The following is an 18672-nucleotide window of genomic DNA, read 5'->3' as shown; positions in this document are numbered from 1 at the left end:
GCTAGCACAAGCTAGGTGAGACGGAGTCTTCATGAAGGTGGCCTCTGCAGTCGCGTGCCGGCTTGGAAGCCACTGCTCTCTGGCATGAACAAAGCCAAACAGCTAGTATTCACCCAGGAGCACCAGACATGGACTGCACAGGACTGGAGTAGTGTCATGTTCTCGGACGAGTCTATACATTCACGACCCGATGCGACCAGTACCAGCACACCTCGAGGGCTAGTAACACAAGGTATGATCACTGGCCTCACACATTTATAACACCTAAAATCGAGAATGCGACATCGAAGTAGTCAGTAATCCGTAAGCTACGATATAGTCACTACCTATGTATTGCTGCACTCTACGTACGCATTTCCTTGAGAATGTACCTTGCCACCTGTACAGAGGGAGAGATTTGAGCAGACGCAGTAAACTGCTTATCAGTCAGCATTTCCTGGTTCTCCCTTGTAAAGCATATCTTTCGGCAGGGCTTCACTGAGCCGCTGATCGAGCACCTTATCGATGGAGCGATATCGACCACCGAAACATACCGATGGACATTTGCGGGCTACGTCATTCGAACGCTCTATCAGACGCAACCAACACCTTCATTGTGCACCACTGTATTCGGAATCCGTGTCTGCATATCACGCCCCAATAAGGACGTATCACTGACAAACATTCATTAATTTTCACAGATATGAAGGAGGAAATCGTCAGTGAGTGGCCAGCACCGGACGCCGCTCTGTCAGCGTCTGAAGAGCCATAACAAAGGACGCATTCGGGCACTTGGTGCGTCTCGAAGGCCGCTTCAATGCTGCCGCATACAGGGATCTCCTAGACGGCACCCTGTTCCCCCACGTCCTTGACGGGTCCTTTCAGGACGTCTTCTTTTACTACCAGCAACACAGGAGCCCCGTCCATATGGCAGTGTCGGTCAGTCGTTTTCTGGAGCAAAGAGGCATTATGGTGCTAGAGCTAGAGGCTGGCCACCGCAAGGGACCGACTTGAACATAATGAAATATGTCTGGGATGCCATACAGCGGTCCACGTCTCGTCGACCACTTCACAGAGCCTCGATCGATGAACCTGGGCGGCCGTGGAGGCCGAGTGAAATCGTCTGGCACATACCGGCCTCGCCGTCGTCCGCATGTTCAACAGCCTGCCCCGCCAAATGGCGACACGGCGAAGTACTAGTATAACAGGAGACCTAAGCCAAGTGGGCAGATCTAGCGTGCATGAAGCCATGAGCGAGGGAAGACTTTATTTTGGGCTACTTTCTTTAAAGAATAATAGTTAATAATTATTCCTACTTCTCTCATTCATACCTCTGTTTCAGCGAGCGCGCAGTATGCCTCAAGGCCTATTCCGAAACTATATGAGTCATGATAGCACAACGCGAAGGAGTACTCACTCGAGCGCTGCGAAACACGCGCGCCGTCAGCTCCTGCCGCCATGTGACCGCTGTGCAGAAACCGCGTCTTCCAGAACGTCTGCGTAGGCACGGTCGATTCTTTTTATTATTATTATTAATTCATCATTTTAGCCTTTAATCGATTAATCGCTCTCGACGCAGGGTTTTTCGTCAATTATATAATGAATCGAAATTTTTGCCGGGCACCTTAAAAAGGTTGAAACAAAGTTACATAGTTTTTAGGGCCCTATTTTAAGCTTTGAGAGATGGTACCAAGTTATAAATGCAAATGTATAAAGTTTTAGAAAGATTAATCTTGAATTTTTTAAATACTAAATACAGTTGACATTAGTGGCCTTTGAAAAGATAAACACTGTATGTTATTAAATGACACTTAGAGCACACTTTAAACAAGACGCATGGCACTAGTGAGTCCCTACACAGTACAGTTAAACAAGAAATATGTAAAATTGCTAAAGTTAAAGGTTAAGCCCAAATAAAATATGCAAGAAATTGCAATGGTACACAGGGGAAAAGAAAATTACTGATTTAGGATTTTAATCCACGCACTCTTTCCTACAGAGCGAAAATTGACCGGGATATTTTGGTGAAACCGACACCTTCATTGAACGGACAAAAAAAAAATTAAGGGGTTTTACGTGCGAAAACCACGATCTGATTATGAGGCACGCCGTAGCAGGGGACTCCGGAGATTTGGACCTTACTGGGGTTCTTTAACGTGCTTCTTTGAATGAACGCTCAACCAACATGCGGTCACAGGCGCTCGAGAACGTGCTCCAAACCGGCGCGAATGCTGGGACACGTCTTTAGTGGACTGGGAGTGACACGACGATCAACGACTGCAGGTTTGCCTTGAATTGCGAGGGCATTTGACGTCTCCGGCTTCGGGCGGCGTAGGAGGGCGTGTGATGTGGACCGGAAGAGAAAGAAAGCGTCCGGCATGGCATCACTCGGGACTCAGAAAAAGAAAAAAAAACAATCTGTCACGTGGTTCGTGCCGCGGGAGAACGGGCACGCGGGGAGCGTGGGACACAGAGGCGCTTCTCAGCCCAACGTACAAAGAACACGCCCCCATTATTGGGCACGAATGCATAAAGACGCACGAAGTCGCCGGTGGCGCCACGTACTGGTGGCAGCCTAAAGCATGGGCTAAACTGTGGTGACCTCTACAGAGTCGACAGGCGCTCTACCACAGCCGTACAGTCATTGCTCGTGCATTCAATGATGGTATTGCGATTAGTGTTGCACTAAGCGCAATACAATCATGAACGTCCACCAACTAGCCCCGTTCGTTGCTTTACTAAACCGCCATTCTAGTACGATTTCAAGATTGTCGCGCCGCTCCTGTAAAACTGTCGAAAACGATTAATCCCTCTTGTCTGATCGATCGACTCGATTAAATGAAAGGTGCACAATTGCGAAGATTAATCGTTCCGCGGGATAATTTTAATCGATTAATCGTTCATCGATATTACCGACCCTACTCCGGCGGCGTCGCCATAGAATAAAGAACGCGTCACCGCGAAACACAGACCGTCGGCCGAACTATAGAGGATAGAAAGGATAACCTTCTAGCTTCTATAGCCGGACGCACCCTTCCCGCGCTCCGGGTATCGCGTTTAATTTGCTGAGCACCGCACTATGCGTGTACTGCAGCGGCAGTTCTCTTTCGCGCTTCCCTAAGAATACCTGGCACCATCTAGCGCTGCCGGCCCGAAGCATGTGTGTGCACCCCTCCCCCCCTCCTGAACTTCCTGTTCGTGCGCGGCCCCTCCAGCAGCCGATCTCCCCCCAACGCCCCCCAAAAGAATCTTGACTACGCCACTGTTCAGGACAACTTGCGTCGTGTGCAGGTTCACTTTGTGCATGAGTAATTGAAGCAAGCGGCGTTGTGCACATGAATTTGCAAGAATTATGCTAGAGGGCAGCGGTGACGAGAATAGCGGAGAGTGCGATTGTTAGGGTGCCGTGTCGTTGCAACGACAGGATGCGCAAAACGACCTTGAGTTGTAGTCGGAGTTGAAACGTAAGCAAATCTCGTCACGTCAGTTTTACGCATTTTATGTGGCGGCGACCTTTAAATTTATGCCTATAAGTCGCCTAAGCACATATACTACGTTACACCACCCCCGTGCAGCGTTAGGAAACCTACGCGACGAACAGACTGAGAAGCCAACACAATGGATCCCGGCTGTGCACAAGGAGGACACCAGTTACGTTTCTGTAGTGTGCTGAAGACTTCTTGGAATTTCAAACATAAAGAAAAAAGATAGACAAGCGAGAATCTACACGTTCTTGCGTCAACCGAGTTTTGACACTGTAGTACTCACTGTTGTCAAAATGTACGTTGTTAAATAATTACAAAGATCATTTGAAATGCTTGCAAAGGACCGGCAGACAAGTTGTTCTGCAAATGTTTCCTGTCACATTTAACAAAACCAGGAAATCCTTCGCCGTTTTACTTACTCGTTTCTGTACCTGCGTGCCGTTACAGAGTGAAATCGGAAAGGTGAAACAAACATTCGAACTGACTGGCGATCACGAACGATTTGAATTTAGCGCCTCCTGTAGTCTCGAACAAAATGGCTCTTTATAGGTGTATTGCCAATGCACGCCGCCATGTATCCTCTCCAAACACCAATCCACTCATGTGGCGCTGTGAACGCTGATGTCAATCGGAACATTTATAACCCTGCTTTGCCGCTTTGGTCACTTGACAACTTGACGCTATTTGTGACACTGATTCACAGAGATACAGCCAATACACCTTACTGTAGATTCTAGAAATCAGTCGTGGAGGCTGCCATTAAAGTTAAGCGCGGTCCTAAACCTATACAACCATCAAATTTGTAGGTAAATTGTTTCGTGCCAATTGTAGTTTTTTTAAATAACAACAAATATTTGTTTATTTTATATATAAGTTGCTGTCTGACTAATTAACGAGTTATGAGTCGTAGTAGGCCTTGGCCAACCTCAAGCCCGCAGAAAGAAATTTTGAAAATGGCCGCCGACTTTGCTAGTCAATTTCGTGCTATTCGCTCTCAGCCAAGTGTCACCGTTAGAAGCATTTTCGAGCGTCCATGTTACAGCCCAGTGATGGACTCGTATGATTACAGCAAGGTAAGAAACTATGGTGGTTCTGTTTCCGTATAGCGCGAGGTCTACGCGTGACACGAACATAAAACGACCGCACGCTGAGCCGACGGCGCCCGCTCTTATCAGCCGTGGTTCAGCCGCTCTGCGATATCGAGTTCTTGATGACCGGACCGGGACTGCAATGAACCTTCTTCAGTTTTTTAGACTCACTTCTTCTCTTAGCTCATGCAAAACACATGGCAATTCAATTTCGTTTTGCAAACCTGCGTCGACAACAGGTCAATGTGAACCGCTTCTGTAAAAACATGAGTTCAATAGCTGTTGACTGCTTGCTGGAGTGCTTAGACGGAGAGCTAATTACCGCGTCGTCACATTTCGACTGCTGCTGATCCGAACGATAGCTAAGCTCAGTCGTAGTTAAAGGGAATTCAGCAAGTGCAAATTGAATTCAGCGTGTTGCAGCCCGGACACTCGGTCAGCTTAGCTTTCTATAGTCGCCGGCGATACAAATCGTTTCTGCTGGGTGAGTTCTTGGTTGTTATTGATTACAGCGCATTGTCTCTAGCGAACTGCACGCTGCATTTGTATTAATTGCTAGCGCCAAAAGTCTACAGGCGAGGCAGAGTAGCGCTGGAAACTCGTTATTGCAGACGCATTCGTAAATGGGGTAGCTGTGTAGGGTGCATCGAAAGCAGTAACGATATTAATATAACTCCTCAAAGTTGCAATGTCAAAATGACTCGATTATCAAGTTCGTAACTAGTTTCGCGTCATTGCGAGAGAACTCGGTGGCAAATTCATCGTTACTCTTGCGATACTTTGGCACCATCGAGCACCCTTGTATTTCAACGGGCTACCAGCTGAATTGTTAAGGACATTGTTTGTCTAGTGCCTCTTTCAGTAGATATCGCAGAATTGCAGTCTTGCACACCTGCAATTATCTCCACCTTTCAACCGGTGAAACACTATCCTAATTATAATTATGTTTACGTTAAAGGGGCACGAAGGAGTAATATTAACGTCAGCTGTGTTAAATGACGCAACTACTCTTACCATGGGGAACAGTCCTGGTTAGCCAAAATAGAGGCAAACACAAAGCAGGCGTTCACGCCCCCCCAAAGTTTCCACACCTGCTTGCCATGACCACGGATTTTGACAGAGCCTGCGCCGGTATAAGTAATAACTTATCGGTAAAGGAGAATCGCATAGCGTTGTAAAAGAATTGGGCATTCAAACTACCTAGTTTCTGGAATTTATCTGTGCTAAAATACTTTGATATCCGCAGCGTATGACTGACAGACCGGTGCCGAGATTTCGGCGCAAAATTAATGGAAGGCTTGACATTCATTGTCTTCTCTAATGATGGACCTTTTCCCTTCAAGTCAATGAAAGTATGGCATCGAAGGATACTGTATGATGAAATGATTTAGTTATAATTTCTTTAAAAGGGCTGAAGAGAAAAATCGGCTTAGCCGTATTAGCAATTTGTGCTTCTACAATGCCGAGAAAGCCACTCTTACTATGAGAGGAGGCTTCATAAGCCGGAAAAGTGCAAGAACAAAAGACGGATCGGCACGCCGCATTGAATTTCCTGCACCAGCTGGCCATGTGTCCCTTTAATGCCGTGGCCGACGTTAGCTTTGTTAAGCAGCGAAGTTGTGGTTAAAGGTCTTTCAAAAGTTTGAAGCTTTGTTAACAGACGTTTCCCAATATTAAAGTTGTACGATTTGGGTTGTTTTTTCAGTCTGCGTACGAGCCACAATTTTGCATTCGCAAGCTGAATACAGCCCGACTCTTTGCTCGTTTTCTCAGTGCACTTGAAAGGGATGCCATGCGATGTATGTATGTATGTGTGTGTATGAGACTGCAGATGTGCCACTGAGCTGGCAACTTTCAGTGGCACATCGGTAGTCTCACTTCTGCGTCACTCCTGGCTCCCGTTTTCAAGCGAAGCTTGTATTGGCAAAAAGTTCCGGTGGCCATGTCACGCGAGGAAACCCAATTGCTTCCAGAGCAGAGCAGCTGCGGGAAAGCGCACACAATAGGGCGGTTTGATTGGTTGCGCGCTCACGCCACGCGCGCAACCAAGCAGAGTCGTTTCGCTTCCGCCGGGGAGGAAAAGGGCAAGAAACTGTATCGCGCGCGCTGCGCCAGCTTCGTTTCCGTCCAGTTCAGTCTGGGAAAACGGATGGGACGGCCACGCGTTGTGCGTTTCCCCGAGGAACGGGCAGCCTTCGATGAGGGGCGGTGAGAACTCGCCCGCTAAAGGGCTCGCCGTCGGCGCGTGGATCCAGCCGGTAAAGCCGCCCGAGCCCAGGTAATTCGACAGCAATGAAAAAAGTGATCCCGGGCTGAGGGAGCGGGAGACCGAAGCAAGCCGGCACCGTTACGTGGAACCGCATGGCGTGTTTTTCGCTCAGCGAACGCCCTCACCACCGCTGACGCGTCGGCATCCGCATGAGCACGGCGGGCGCGCGCCGGCCGCGCCGCGTTTGCCTTGTGTTCCGCTGAGCTGCTGCGCCAAGATGAGCGGAGGACAACACCATCTGATGGCGTTAAGGGAACTAATGCGTGACGTATAGCGTGACGTGGACTGGCGCTGCACTGTCATTGGTGGACGCGGCCGCTGCAACGCGACGCCCCGCGTTCAACTCCCAACAGCATCAGGCGGGTGCGAGATTTTCGCGAGGGCGTTCGTCGAAACGATGCCCGTGCCCCCATGCTGCACGTAAATCGCGCCATGTGGTTCCAGCACCACCTGTGGGTTACTTAACTGTGAAGAAGGTAAAGTGCATGCAGGACAAGCTTCGCCGACCCCATTTTCCGGTAGGGGAAGGGTTGGGCATTTTTTTCTACCCCTTTCCATACCACAAGTGTAAATCAACTTGCTCAAATTTCTCTTAAATTGGAGTCTCGGAAGTGAGCTTCAAGCTCACATTATTTCAAACATGTCATATTGTTTTTTTTTGTTCCTCTTGCCACTCTGCTGTGGGAGCACTTTAATGCTGCTAGTGCAAGGCTGCAAAAGTAGTCTCTTGTGTGAACAGCAAAGCACGGCAGTGAATGAGCTCGTGGTTATCACCAGTCTAAGGAGACTATAAATGTATTGCATTTTGTCGGCCATCATCATACATAGGCAAAATAAGCTGATACCCACTTGTTGCTCTCTTGCCGAATATTTTTGCAGGCTATGCACTCACTCACACTTGTGTGAATTCACTCATTGACACTCACTAGCATTCCTCCTCACGTTCACCACCCCTCATTCACATTAATAGTCACCTCTTTCAGGCTTAATGGCAGCCATTCACTCTGATTTTCTCATCCGCTCCTGCTCACCCAGTGCTCACTGATATACATATGTCCACTCACATTCCTGCAGTCACTCTCACTGACTTTTGTTTTTACTCGTATTAACCTACACGAACTCCCGTTCATACTCTCACGCTTCAACAGTCGCTGACGCCCTGCCGGGCACCTTAACCCTTACAGGCATGAAGTAATTCTGTTCACTGGATATAAGGTTTAACCACATTTCTTGCATCTTCAGGATGACGAAAAGCTGACTACTGCAGAACAGATTGAAAATTTTCATTTCTCATTGACTTTTGTCAAGTTCAGGAAATGTTGCCCACGAAGCTCCCTCCCCTCTCTCGCATCAGGCGGGAAAGAGCAGCAGGAGGGCTAGGGGAAAGAGATTGTACAGGTGAGCCCACATATAATAAACAGCATTGTCATGTTGAACTGTTAAGAGCAAAAATCACAGTAATGCCGGATGCATTTCTTATAGCGGAGTAGTTGTGATAAGTAAACATGCAAGAATAAGCCAACGCAATGACTAAAATGTTGTTTTCAAAAGTATTCGGTACTTTGCATTTCCATTGCTGACCTAATAATCGTGGTTTCTAGATTATTACAAAGCAGACAAGCGCTCATCACCGAGAGCTTTGTTGCAGACGAGCTGTTTCAGCAATGCAACATACTCGACCGTGGTTGACACATTTGCAGATGGTGGTATTTGTTCCCCCATCTCGCTTTCTTCATTTGAGTTATTGCTGACAAATCCTTGCATGTCATGGACAGCGCCCTCATCCCTGCATGAACCTGCAAAGTCAGCTTTGTCGTCCACACCTTAGAAGTCATGCTAACTAATGTCAGCAGCACTCATCTGTGCTTCAACTATGTGCCATCATAAATCCATGGGTTGTTGCTGTTGCTTTTGAAGTCCGCAGTTCCAGGCTGACCTGCATCACACACAAATTCATCCTTGCGAACACAGTTTTTGATGTAATGTACGGCAACTTCCATTGAAGGCTTCTCTATCGTTTTCAATATTGTACTTTCATGTTGGCATTAGAAAAGTTCAGAGCCATGACATGTTCATTCGATCTGAGACATGCTGCCATAAAGCCACAATACTGTCACTTTATCAGCTTTGGTAATAACGGAGCATTTATTCATTATTTGTTCATTCACTTTCCCTTAAAGCCCTAGGGAATTAGACAGGGGAGTTGGTACAATGTCAATAAATGCAATGCAACAACTGCTACAATAGAAGCAACACAATCGACAACCATGACAGGAATGATAGGTAGTTATTGACGAAGCAGGTTTATAGCAGGACTTCTAGAAACATTAAAGGGACACTGAAGAGAAAAATGGTTTCTTCTGTATCAGTAAATTACCCTTCTGCAATATCAGAAATACCACTCATACCAAGATCAGACGCTTGGTGGGCCAGAAAAAAATTAAGCACATAAGAAGGGTGCCACTGCCATATTGAAGTTCGTGCACCAACTCATCGTGACATGGATTTTGACCACGTCTGCTTGGGTCCACTTAATTATTTAGTGGTAAAGATAGGCTACATTGTATTCTAAGGGAGCTAAAGACTGCATATGGGAAGTTTCGCCAACTTACCTGAGAAAAAGTTGAATATTTCTTGGGCCTGGACATGTAGCCTGAATTTAAGGTTTTTACAGAGCCAACGTGACCCAAATAAAAAAAGAAAGGTACTCTGAAATTCGTGACGTCACGCTGGCTTACTGGCATTGGAGTCCTGGCGCGAAATTCAAGAAATGAAACTTTGGACTTCACTTTTTCTTCTAATAATCGACCTATTCTATAATTAATAACAGAGTTTTCAAAGTAACCTTTATTAGTCTAAATTGATTCATTCTTTTGCTTTAGTGTCCCTTCAATATCTCTAATGACGACAATATTGCGTGGAAGACGATTGCAACATGAACATGTAATGGCCATGGATTAGTCCTAACATTTAATGCTTGAAAATAGAATTCCTACTTTGATAATGATCAAGTGTATCGGGCACTGTAGGATGATTTTGTTAGCTTATCCTTAAGGAATGAATTGTTATGATAAATATAACGAAAGAAACAAAGGCAGGAAGCTTTTCTATGATAAAAAAGGCTGGTTAAGGAAAATGTGTCCTTCGTGGCCGCAACACTAGCGGTGCAATGATAATGAAAAAGAATGAAACGTGATGCACGGTTTCTCGGCTACGAGTGGTTCGAGACTAGAATCCCATATAGCTGCTACATATTCTAGTTAGGACCAATGTTTTTATAAAGCTGCAACTTCGAAGATACAGGGGCCCGAGAAATTTCTGTGTAGGTGACCTAACATATGACTGGCATTGTTAGTTGTTTAATCAACACAAGCTACACGAGATAACTGGGATTGTTTTAAGTGGGCTTGACTGCATGTAGTGTGAGGAAATAGCTAAACGTGCAGACTCAGGATTGTCGGTTTACGTCGGGACAGGGGTAATTCATAATTGCTGAATGATGCTTTCGTCCTGCAGTTGGCATGAAATAGTTTGATGATGACGATAGCGAAATGTGTGCTCACCTGCAGAAGTGGCTGGAGGCACAGAACTACCAGGTGCGTGGATTCGTGGACGGCTTCCTGGAATTGTCGGAGGACTGTGACGCTGAGCTCGTTCCCGTCAACAGCCCCTCTTCTAGCAAGAAGGTTGCCCATGCACTGCCTGCGGATGTGGAGCTCTTCAACCAGGCCCTCAAGTCATCAGTGACTGCGCAGGCGGCTTGGGCGGAGCTGGACCCACACACACGTTGCACGCACCTATACAAGTAAGTCCAGTGTGACCTGCTTCAAAGGGCCGTGGTTTACGTGGCAGGTATCAGTGATAAAATGATGTGATGCATAAAGTATGACACCAAACCTGGACTGATTCGCTTGGAGACCAATGTCTGACCGATATACAACGGCATGGGTTCAGTCGTCATGCACCCATCCCAGCAAAGTGTCAGGGAAGCTCAAATCAGTTTCCAAAAAAAGTTCTTGCAGAGCCCGTGCTTCAGCATACCAATGGCCCTCTCTGCCAAGCCATTCAATTGCGGGTGATAGGGCACAGTATGCAAGTGTTCGATGCCATTCCGCTTTATGAAGGACTGAAATTGCATACTCGTAAACTGCGGCCCATTATCGGAGACAAGCATTCGCGGCAGACCAAACCTGCCGAACGTTGTTCGCAGTGCTTTACTTGTCTTTGCTGTGGCAGCTGTTTTCAATACTAATAGGCTTGCTTTGATCCGTTTCGTATGGGAGTCTGTTGCCATTAGCAGCATTTGTCCCTCGATAGGGCCTACATAACTAATATGCACTCTCGAGCATCTTTTGTTAGCGCCCGGCCACGGAACAGTCTTTTTCGCTGGTGGCATGCTGCGGCATTCTATGCAACTCAGGCAGGCTCTGGCAATACGTCTTCGATATCTTTATTGAGATCCGGGCACCGAAAAAAGTGAGTGAGCCAGATTTTTCATTGCTGTAATACCCTGGTATATGTCATGTACTAGACGAAGCATAGACTTTCGGACCATAGGAATTACAGCTCAATGACCCCAGTAGATGACAGCATTGCTACAAATCAGGTCATTCTTCTTGTGAAAAAATGGGCACAGGCCTTCGTCTCTTGCCTTCAATTTATGCACCCAGCCATCACGAATGTATTCTTCAGCCTTCATTAATGCCGCTTCTTTCGTCATTCTTGCTAAGCCTCTTGATATCACTAGCCCACTGTCAAAATGCCTGGTAAACAGCACATACTTGCATTCGTCCTTAGCTGTAATCGCACCGACATGTCATGTGGTTGTTGTGCTGGAAGGGGGCTCAGGACATCAGCAGCAATCACTGCCTTTCCTGGCTTGAATTTGATGCAATACGAGTATCTGCTCAACAGCAGAGATCACCGCTGCAGGCCGCTGCTAGAGCTGGAGCCGGCTACTCTGTATTGTATAGACATAGCAGCAACTTGTGGTCTGTAATCGCGGCAAAATCATAACCCAAGAGGTACTCGTGTGACTTTGTGACCCCAAACACAATAGCCAGTGCCTCCCGTTGAATTTTAGAGTAATTACGCTCTGCAAGCAAAAGTCTCTGTAAGCGAATTACTCTCGGAAAGTGAAAGTGTGTGCGACCGGAATCCGACCAGCCGATCGCCTTCGTAAGTATGGTGGTAAAGTGGCGTCCCAAGACCTTGAAGGAGGTGTGTCAGTTTCTAAAACGAGTGGTTCTTTTGGATCGTAATGGCGCGAAAATTGAGCTTTGCTTATCAGTGACATGACTTCTTCGAATGCCTTATCTTGTGCAGTCCCCCTTGGCCAGGGCAAATTCTTGTGCAGCAGTTCATACAACTGTGTAAGCACCATTGCCATGTTCTTCAGAAATGCCTGAGCGCTTCCAGATTTTTCAAACAGTGAAATGCCTGTGACTTGAAAAAGCTTCACAGAATAATGTGTGAATATTTCTCAAATGTTGATGAATGTATATTTATCAGTGTCCAGCAAATAGTTTGCTTAGGCGCTCGTGACACACAGAAAGGTGAGCGTGTGCCGTGTACATGTGCTTTTGGTAAAAAAATGCACGGTACGAATGGCCTGCACTCGCGCGCGGTGGGCGGCAGCAAATGGGTTAACACAATGTTACTTACCGTTCACTGATTCAACGTTGAGCCTTCACGTTTGAAAGCCTTGAGAATGTCACGGCAGCACAAATTGGGTCCCGAGCAACCAAGATTGTTCAAAGTAGCCTCCAGGGTCTCTTCAGAGTATGTAATGGGTACTTTCAGCTGGCCCTCAATTGGAAGCTTGCTGAGAAAACACTTCAACGGTAAAGGTGTGTTCAGCCCAGGCCATCGTTGCTCGTACATTGAATATGTTGGCCAATCTATAGTCAACACTGGTGATCTTGTGTCCACCTGCATTTTTATCTGCACGCCGTTCTACTGCAAGGTGCAGAAAACCGATTGGGCAAGGCTTACTGAAGGAGCTTGAAGACTCGAGAAGTACTCCTCATTGTCGTCGCCGTCCGATACTTGCTCCGCACAGAGTCCCACCATCTTGTCATGTGGACGCACATGCTGGCACATGTGTGCTAGATGGCCCCACCGATGACACCTAAAGCACTCCGCTTGACGGAACTTACCCTGACTGGCCTTGCATGTACCACTGATGACGCATGAGCAGCCTAAATTTGTCCGCAGGAATGCGTTTCCATAATTGCATTTGCTTGCTATCATCTGGATTTTCCTGATTAAATCACTCGTCTCGTTTGGTAGCTGATTTCTTGTGAAGAATTTGTGACCACGTGATTTCGTTCCCTTTTGGAACGAAGTGTTCTGCTAGCAGCTTGACAGCATTGTTAAGCAACTGGACCTCGGAATGGTGCACAGTGGCCAGCAAGGTGGTCAACAGCCTTGGTGCTTTATGCCACAATTAGAAGCGTCCTGTGCTTCTTCCGGTCGACGATGTCGTGGGCCTCGAAGTAGGATTCCAGGCGTATCTGATAGGTTTCCCATTTGTCTTCGTCCTCATCCAAAGATGCTGGCCCACCCTGTGCAGCCATGCAGAGGGCACCCCAACGCAACCCCAATGCTGGTTCGTCACCTCCTCGTCATCCTCGTCACCACTGTTACAGACTGACACAGTAACAAGGACTGAACGTTTATTAAAAGCATTCGTTCTTAAGCACTTCGGGCGTCATGACGTTCACTTGAGCATGTGCCGTCGAAGATGCTCCTTAAGTGCACAGAATGGCTCGTCACGAGTTGTAGAGTGCTGATATTGATGCAGCATAGTTATTCAGCAGAAAGCGTTCTAGTTCAAAAATAATTGCCCTGCAAAACATGCAGTGAGATTGCTTCTATGATAGCACTATTTGACTACATGACTGTTGCAGCGTTGCCTGCTAAAAACATTCCACAACGGGACGTTGCACACACAGTGATTCCAAACGGATAAAACCGTGGTGTAACTTGTCTTAACCACCTCTGGTGTAGACGAGTGAAAAAGCACGGGCGTCTGAATGAGTCCTGCTCTAGTCTACAATGGGGAAGGTAGGTGGGTTCTATTCCCACTGCCGATATGCGTCGGGGTCGAGGTTGGCCCGGGTGTAGGGAACGGGCAGGGTTTGTGGTAAATCCGGTACAGGTGTGTTGATACCAGCGATATGAATTAAGCCACAGTATGGCAGACTGGATCAGTCAGGACAAGTGTCCACATGGATATGGTAGAATAGGCATTCTCCAGTTTCACCGTGGGAACAAACGGCGCTACTGTAAATGCATGTTAGATCTCTACAGAATGGCCATGGAAGACAATAAAGCACTATTCTTTTGTTCATTTGAGAAATTTGAAACCACTCATATAATTTTTTACACTGTGGCTGGGTGCTTGACAACTAAATGCTTTGGACAAAAATTTGGCAGTTTTCAGCTTATATAGCCAAACCAGGAAGACAATGAAATATGACCGACGCGAGGAGGGCTGTGAAAGTCCCTATTTGGAATTGTGGCTTTTGCTTTTCAGTAAAAGCTCTTGGAAATTCTCAAGTTTAGCGTTTGACTCCTTTACAATGCAGTGTAGTCAATACTTACCGAAAACATGTTTAACTAGGCCTGAGTTGGCGACGTCAAATTTCATTGTCATTGCGAGCCATTGTAGGAATTTTCGCTCGGCATCGCCACCCGTATCTTGCTCTTGCGGCAAAATGGGCTTATTTTGGTCTTGCAGAACGGTAGCTTTCTAACACTCAAATAATTTTTCTCTTTAGTGTCCTTTTAAGCGGCTCTACTTTACGAGCTTCCACGCATCTATATGCATAAGAACAGAAAAATTGTGTTGCTCAGCTCAGGAACACAATTACAGCATCAAAGTGGGCGATATGCTGAGTTCGACGAGGTTTATTAAATTTGAAAGATAATGCTGATACACTGGCTGCATGTAGATACATTGCCCGCCTCAGCGGCGGTAGGTATAAGTTCTATTTAAAGGCTGTGAATGAGGTTAATTAACCAACCCTACAGCTTTGGTGAGTTTTCCTCAATTAGCATGCAGTGCTTGTTTTATAACCAGTTTAGCCAAACTGAAATAGCAGTTGCCCTTTATGTGACTTCTCCTGACAGTCTCTGTGCACTTGCAGTGTGGCGCGCAGCGTGCAGAAGCACTTCACGAGCTTTGGCGAGATGGAGAGCCTTCAGTCGGGCAAGGTCCTGCCCTTCAGCATGGAGGAGGCTACACAGATGGTGCGGTACTTGTACCACTGCGCCGGTGTTGCCATGACTCTCAGCGAGCGCTTCCCGGCGTCGCGGCCAAAGGGTAAGACAGCTGCTGTGGGGCACTTCACTCCTTAGGTGTTCCTGCGGTAAAAATAAGAAGGTTGGCTGAAAATTTGCATTAATTGGTGGATCTGGCACTTCTGTGGGAATCAATGTTGGGTGAAGCTTTTCTTTGTTTGTGCAAAGGTTAATTAAAGTGTTATGCAAGCATGACATTCAGTGAAGCTAGGTACGCAGTGCAGTCTGGGTGTGAGCAACAGTTGTGTCGCAAAAATCGAGGCACCCTGTTCCTGTTCAACGGGTCCCATACAGGAGGAGCACGCCGGGAAGCTCGGCACGTCTTTGTCATGTAAAACCCTGATATAAACTTGTGGTGCTCCGACGCTGATGACAAATCAGATTTGAGCATTAGTCTGTCACAGATGTTTCACAGTCAACAAAAGTCGTCCCACACATAGTACTTGTTTGCACCTACAAATGAGATGTGCTGTTCCCTCAATATCGGCATTAAGGTTGAAAGGCGATTCTACTGTGGCCCGCATGCTGGCATCGAATCTACCAGCTACGTTGCTATGGCTGCTTACTTAGCAGCCAGCTCGTTAGTGCAAAATTAATCTTGATGTGCGCACAGTAGAGAAAAGTACTTCTACTCGCATGAATATGCGCTTCTTGCACCACCCCCCGCAGGGGCGTCTGCGTCAGCAGGCGTTTGGTGAGTTGCGACACCACGTACCCGAGCACACGAGGGTCGGACCCTCCCGCGTGTAGCCGTGCGCGGCTTAGCCGTGTCCGGGGAAAAGGGGATCCTGGGGGTTGAGCCATTGCCGGGTGTTTGGACCTTTACGGCCCCCCGGCGGCGGCAACACACCTCTTTGGCCTCCGCTTCACGTAGACGGCACCCCCGGACTGACCCACCCGGGGGAAATCGGCAGTCGCCGTTTCCTGTCCTCCTCTCCGATCTTCGTCTTTCTCTCCCACTTTCTCATCTTTCCTGTCTCCTCTTCACTTCTTATTATTTACGTATTTCCCGGTGGCCAGGGTTAACCGTGTGTGATATATTCAACCTTGGGTATATACATTAGGTTATAGTGGCGCTGTATAGCTGGCGTCTGCAGGTTTTTTGGAGCCTGTAGCGTCCCCTTGTTGGGCTCCGTGGTGGGTGGCTACCACCGCCACCGAATTTTGAATCCATCCAATGGCAGAAGCGTTCCCGCGACTTTCAGATCGGCCTCTGAAAAGAGGTCGCACCGAAGCAGCTTTTCAGTTCTTTTTAAAACCAAGCCAAGACACATTTCCGAAATACCATGTTCTTCATAGTGAAGGCAACACCACCGTTAGAAAACTGTCACCATTCATAGTATCGAAATGCCTAGCAAATGCAATTGGAGCTGGTTACAAAGCCACGAAGATGGCTAGCGGAGACCTCCTCCTTGAACTGACCAAAAAAGACCAACTTGAAAAACTTGCCGAACTCACCACTATCGGTGACATCAAAGTGACAATCTCTCCACACCGCTCACTCAACACTAGCAGGGGAGTTATATCTGAAGAAGACTTCTTGAACCTCAGCGACGAAGAGCTCCTCGAAGGATTTCAGGAGCAAAACGTAATTAAGGTTCAGAGAATCACACTACGACGAAATGACCAACAGATCCCGACGAAACATGTGATTTTGACATTTGGTAGTAGCACTGTCCCTAGTTCACTCGACGCAGGATATCTGAAAATCAACGTCAGACCGTACATACCCAACCCAAGGCGCTGCTTCAAGTGCCAGAGGTTCGGGCATGCATCTCAATCATGCAGAGGAAAGGAAACATGCGCAAAGTGTAGTGCCAACGACCATCCATCTGACAACTGCAATGCTCCCGCACAATGTGTCAATTGCAAGGGCGATCATCCCGCTTACTCGCGAAGTTACCCTTGCTGGAAACGAGAAAAAGAAATAATTGCAATCACAGTAAAGGAAAACATATCATTCTACGAAGCGAGGAAAAGGCTAGGGCACTTACCTCAAACAAGCTATGCCAGTGTGACGCGGCAGGGGGCAGCGCCACACCGGTCTCAGGAATCTACAGGGTCCACGTCCGGTACTCCTGTAGAAACCCCAACCGCCCCCTTGGTGGCTGTAGCCAGTGCTGCTCCACCAGCAACGAATACGGGCCCGCAGACAACAGTGCCGCAGGGCCCGAAGTTGAAGCGTACCCCACGGCCCGAGACGCGCGTCTCGGCGCCTGGCTCTCGATCGTCCAGTGCCTCGGAAAAGGCGATGGAGGTCGATCCAAAAACCCCGGCGTCATTGACGCCAAAAGACCCGCGCTCCTTGGAGCGCACACAGAAGGAGAAACATATTATAACTTCTGGGAGAAAGGGAAAGGTAACCTGAACGGTTACCGCCCTTCATAAGAGTAATCAGCTTTTAAATACATGTCACCTACAATTTGTAAGCTCACACATATCAGTTTTTTTCCCAATTCCAATAAGATGGCTTTTATCATTCATTGGAATTGCAGAGGCCTAATCCACAATCTAGGTGACATCAAAGACATCATAAACAAGTTATCACCAGTAGCACTCTGCGTTCAAGAAACGAACCTGGGGCCCAAACATACACATTTTCTCAAAGGTTTTACTGTCATAAGAAAGGACCGCGAGCACTCCAGCCGTCTATCAGGAGGTGTCGCTATTATCGTCCAAGGCGGCATCCCCACACGGAACGTTTCATTGAATACTCCGTACGAGGCAGTAGCTGTCACCGTTTTGTCATTTAAGACTGTAACCGTTTGTTCATTATACATTCCTCCCCATAGCCATTTCACAACTCGAGATTTGAAAGATTTAATTGACCAGCTGCCGGAGCCTTTTGTTTTAGTCGGTGATTTTAATGCTCACTGCACTCTTTGGGGTAGCGATAAGAATGACCAAAGAGGACAACTTATCGAAGATTTTATTTTGACTAATAACATCTGTCTTTTAAATCAGGTGCACCAACTCATTTTTCACCGAGTTCACGTACTTTTAGCTGCATCGATTTAGCATTTTGTTCTCCCGACATTTTTACCGATTTTAAATGGGATGTACTGAAGACATCATATGGCAGTGATCATCTACCTGCTATAATCAACCTCACATCAACGCTACCCATTATATCTCACAAACCGCGCCGCTGGAAACTACAAATGGCAGACTGGTCTGTTTTCACAGAAAGTGCCAGGCTGGAGGAGCTTACTTTAACAGATTTAAGCATTGACGAAATTAATGAAAAAATTACTAACTGTATTATTTCTGCAGCCGAAAAGGCCATTCCGCAATCTTCCGGCGTTGTTCGCAAAAGGCTTAATCCATGGTGGACACATGAATGCACCGTTGCAAAAAAACAGCAAAATAAGGCCTGGGGAATCTTACGCAGGTACCCAACACATAACAACCTTCTAAATTTTAAACAAGCCAAAGCGAAAGCTAGATATATCCGGAGACAGGCAGAAAAATCTTCCTGGCAAAAATATGTATCGACAATTAATAGCACCGTCACATCCAAAAGGATGTGGGAACAGGTCAGGAA

At 47.0% G+C, this 18672-nt stretch overlaps 1 protein-coding gene across 1 annotated transcript in view; it reads left to right on the top strand.

Moving 5' to 3' along the window:
- The first annotated feature begins 4387 nt into the window (after positions 1–4387).
- Positions 4388–18672, top strand: part of LOC126544201 (aldehyde dehydrogenase family 16 member A1-like) — a 77716-nt gene continuing 63431 nt past the window's right edge. The window contains exons 1-3 of the mRNA XM_050191437.3: positions 4388–4537; positions 10391–10626; positions 14975–15150. Of these exons, the coding sequence (XP_050047394.2) occupies positions 4418–4537; positions 10391–10626; positions 14975–15150 (532 nt within the window). The 5' untranslated portion in view covers positions 4388–4417. The remainder of the gene's footprint in view (positions 4538–10390; positions 10627–14974; positions 15151–18672) is intronic.

The sequence above is a fragment of the Dermacentor andersoni genome, chromosome 10, assembly GCF_023375885.2.
Source record: "Dermacentor andersoni chromosome 10, qqDerAnde1_hic_scaffold, whole genome shotgun sequence".
NCBI lineage: Eukaryota > Metazoa > Arthropoda > Arachnida > Ixodida > Ixodidae > Dermacentor > Dermacentor andersoni.
Note: the sequence above shows the minus strand (reverse complement) of the source record. Positions and strands in the feature narration are given on the sequence as shown.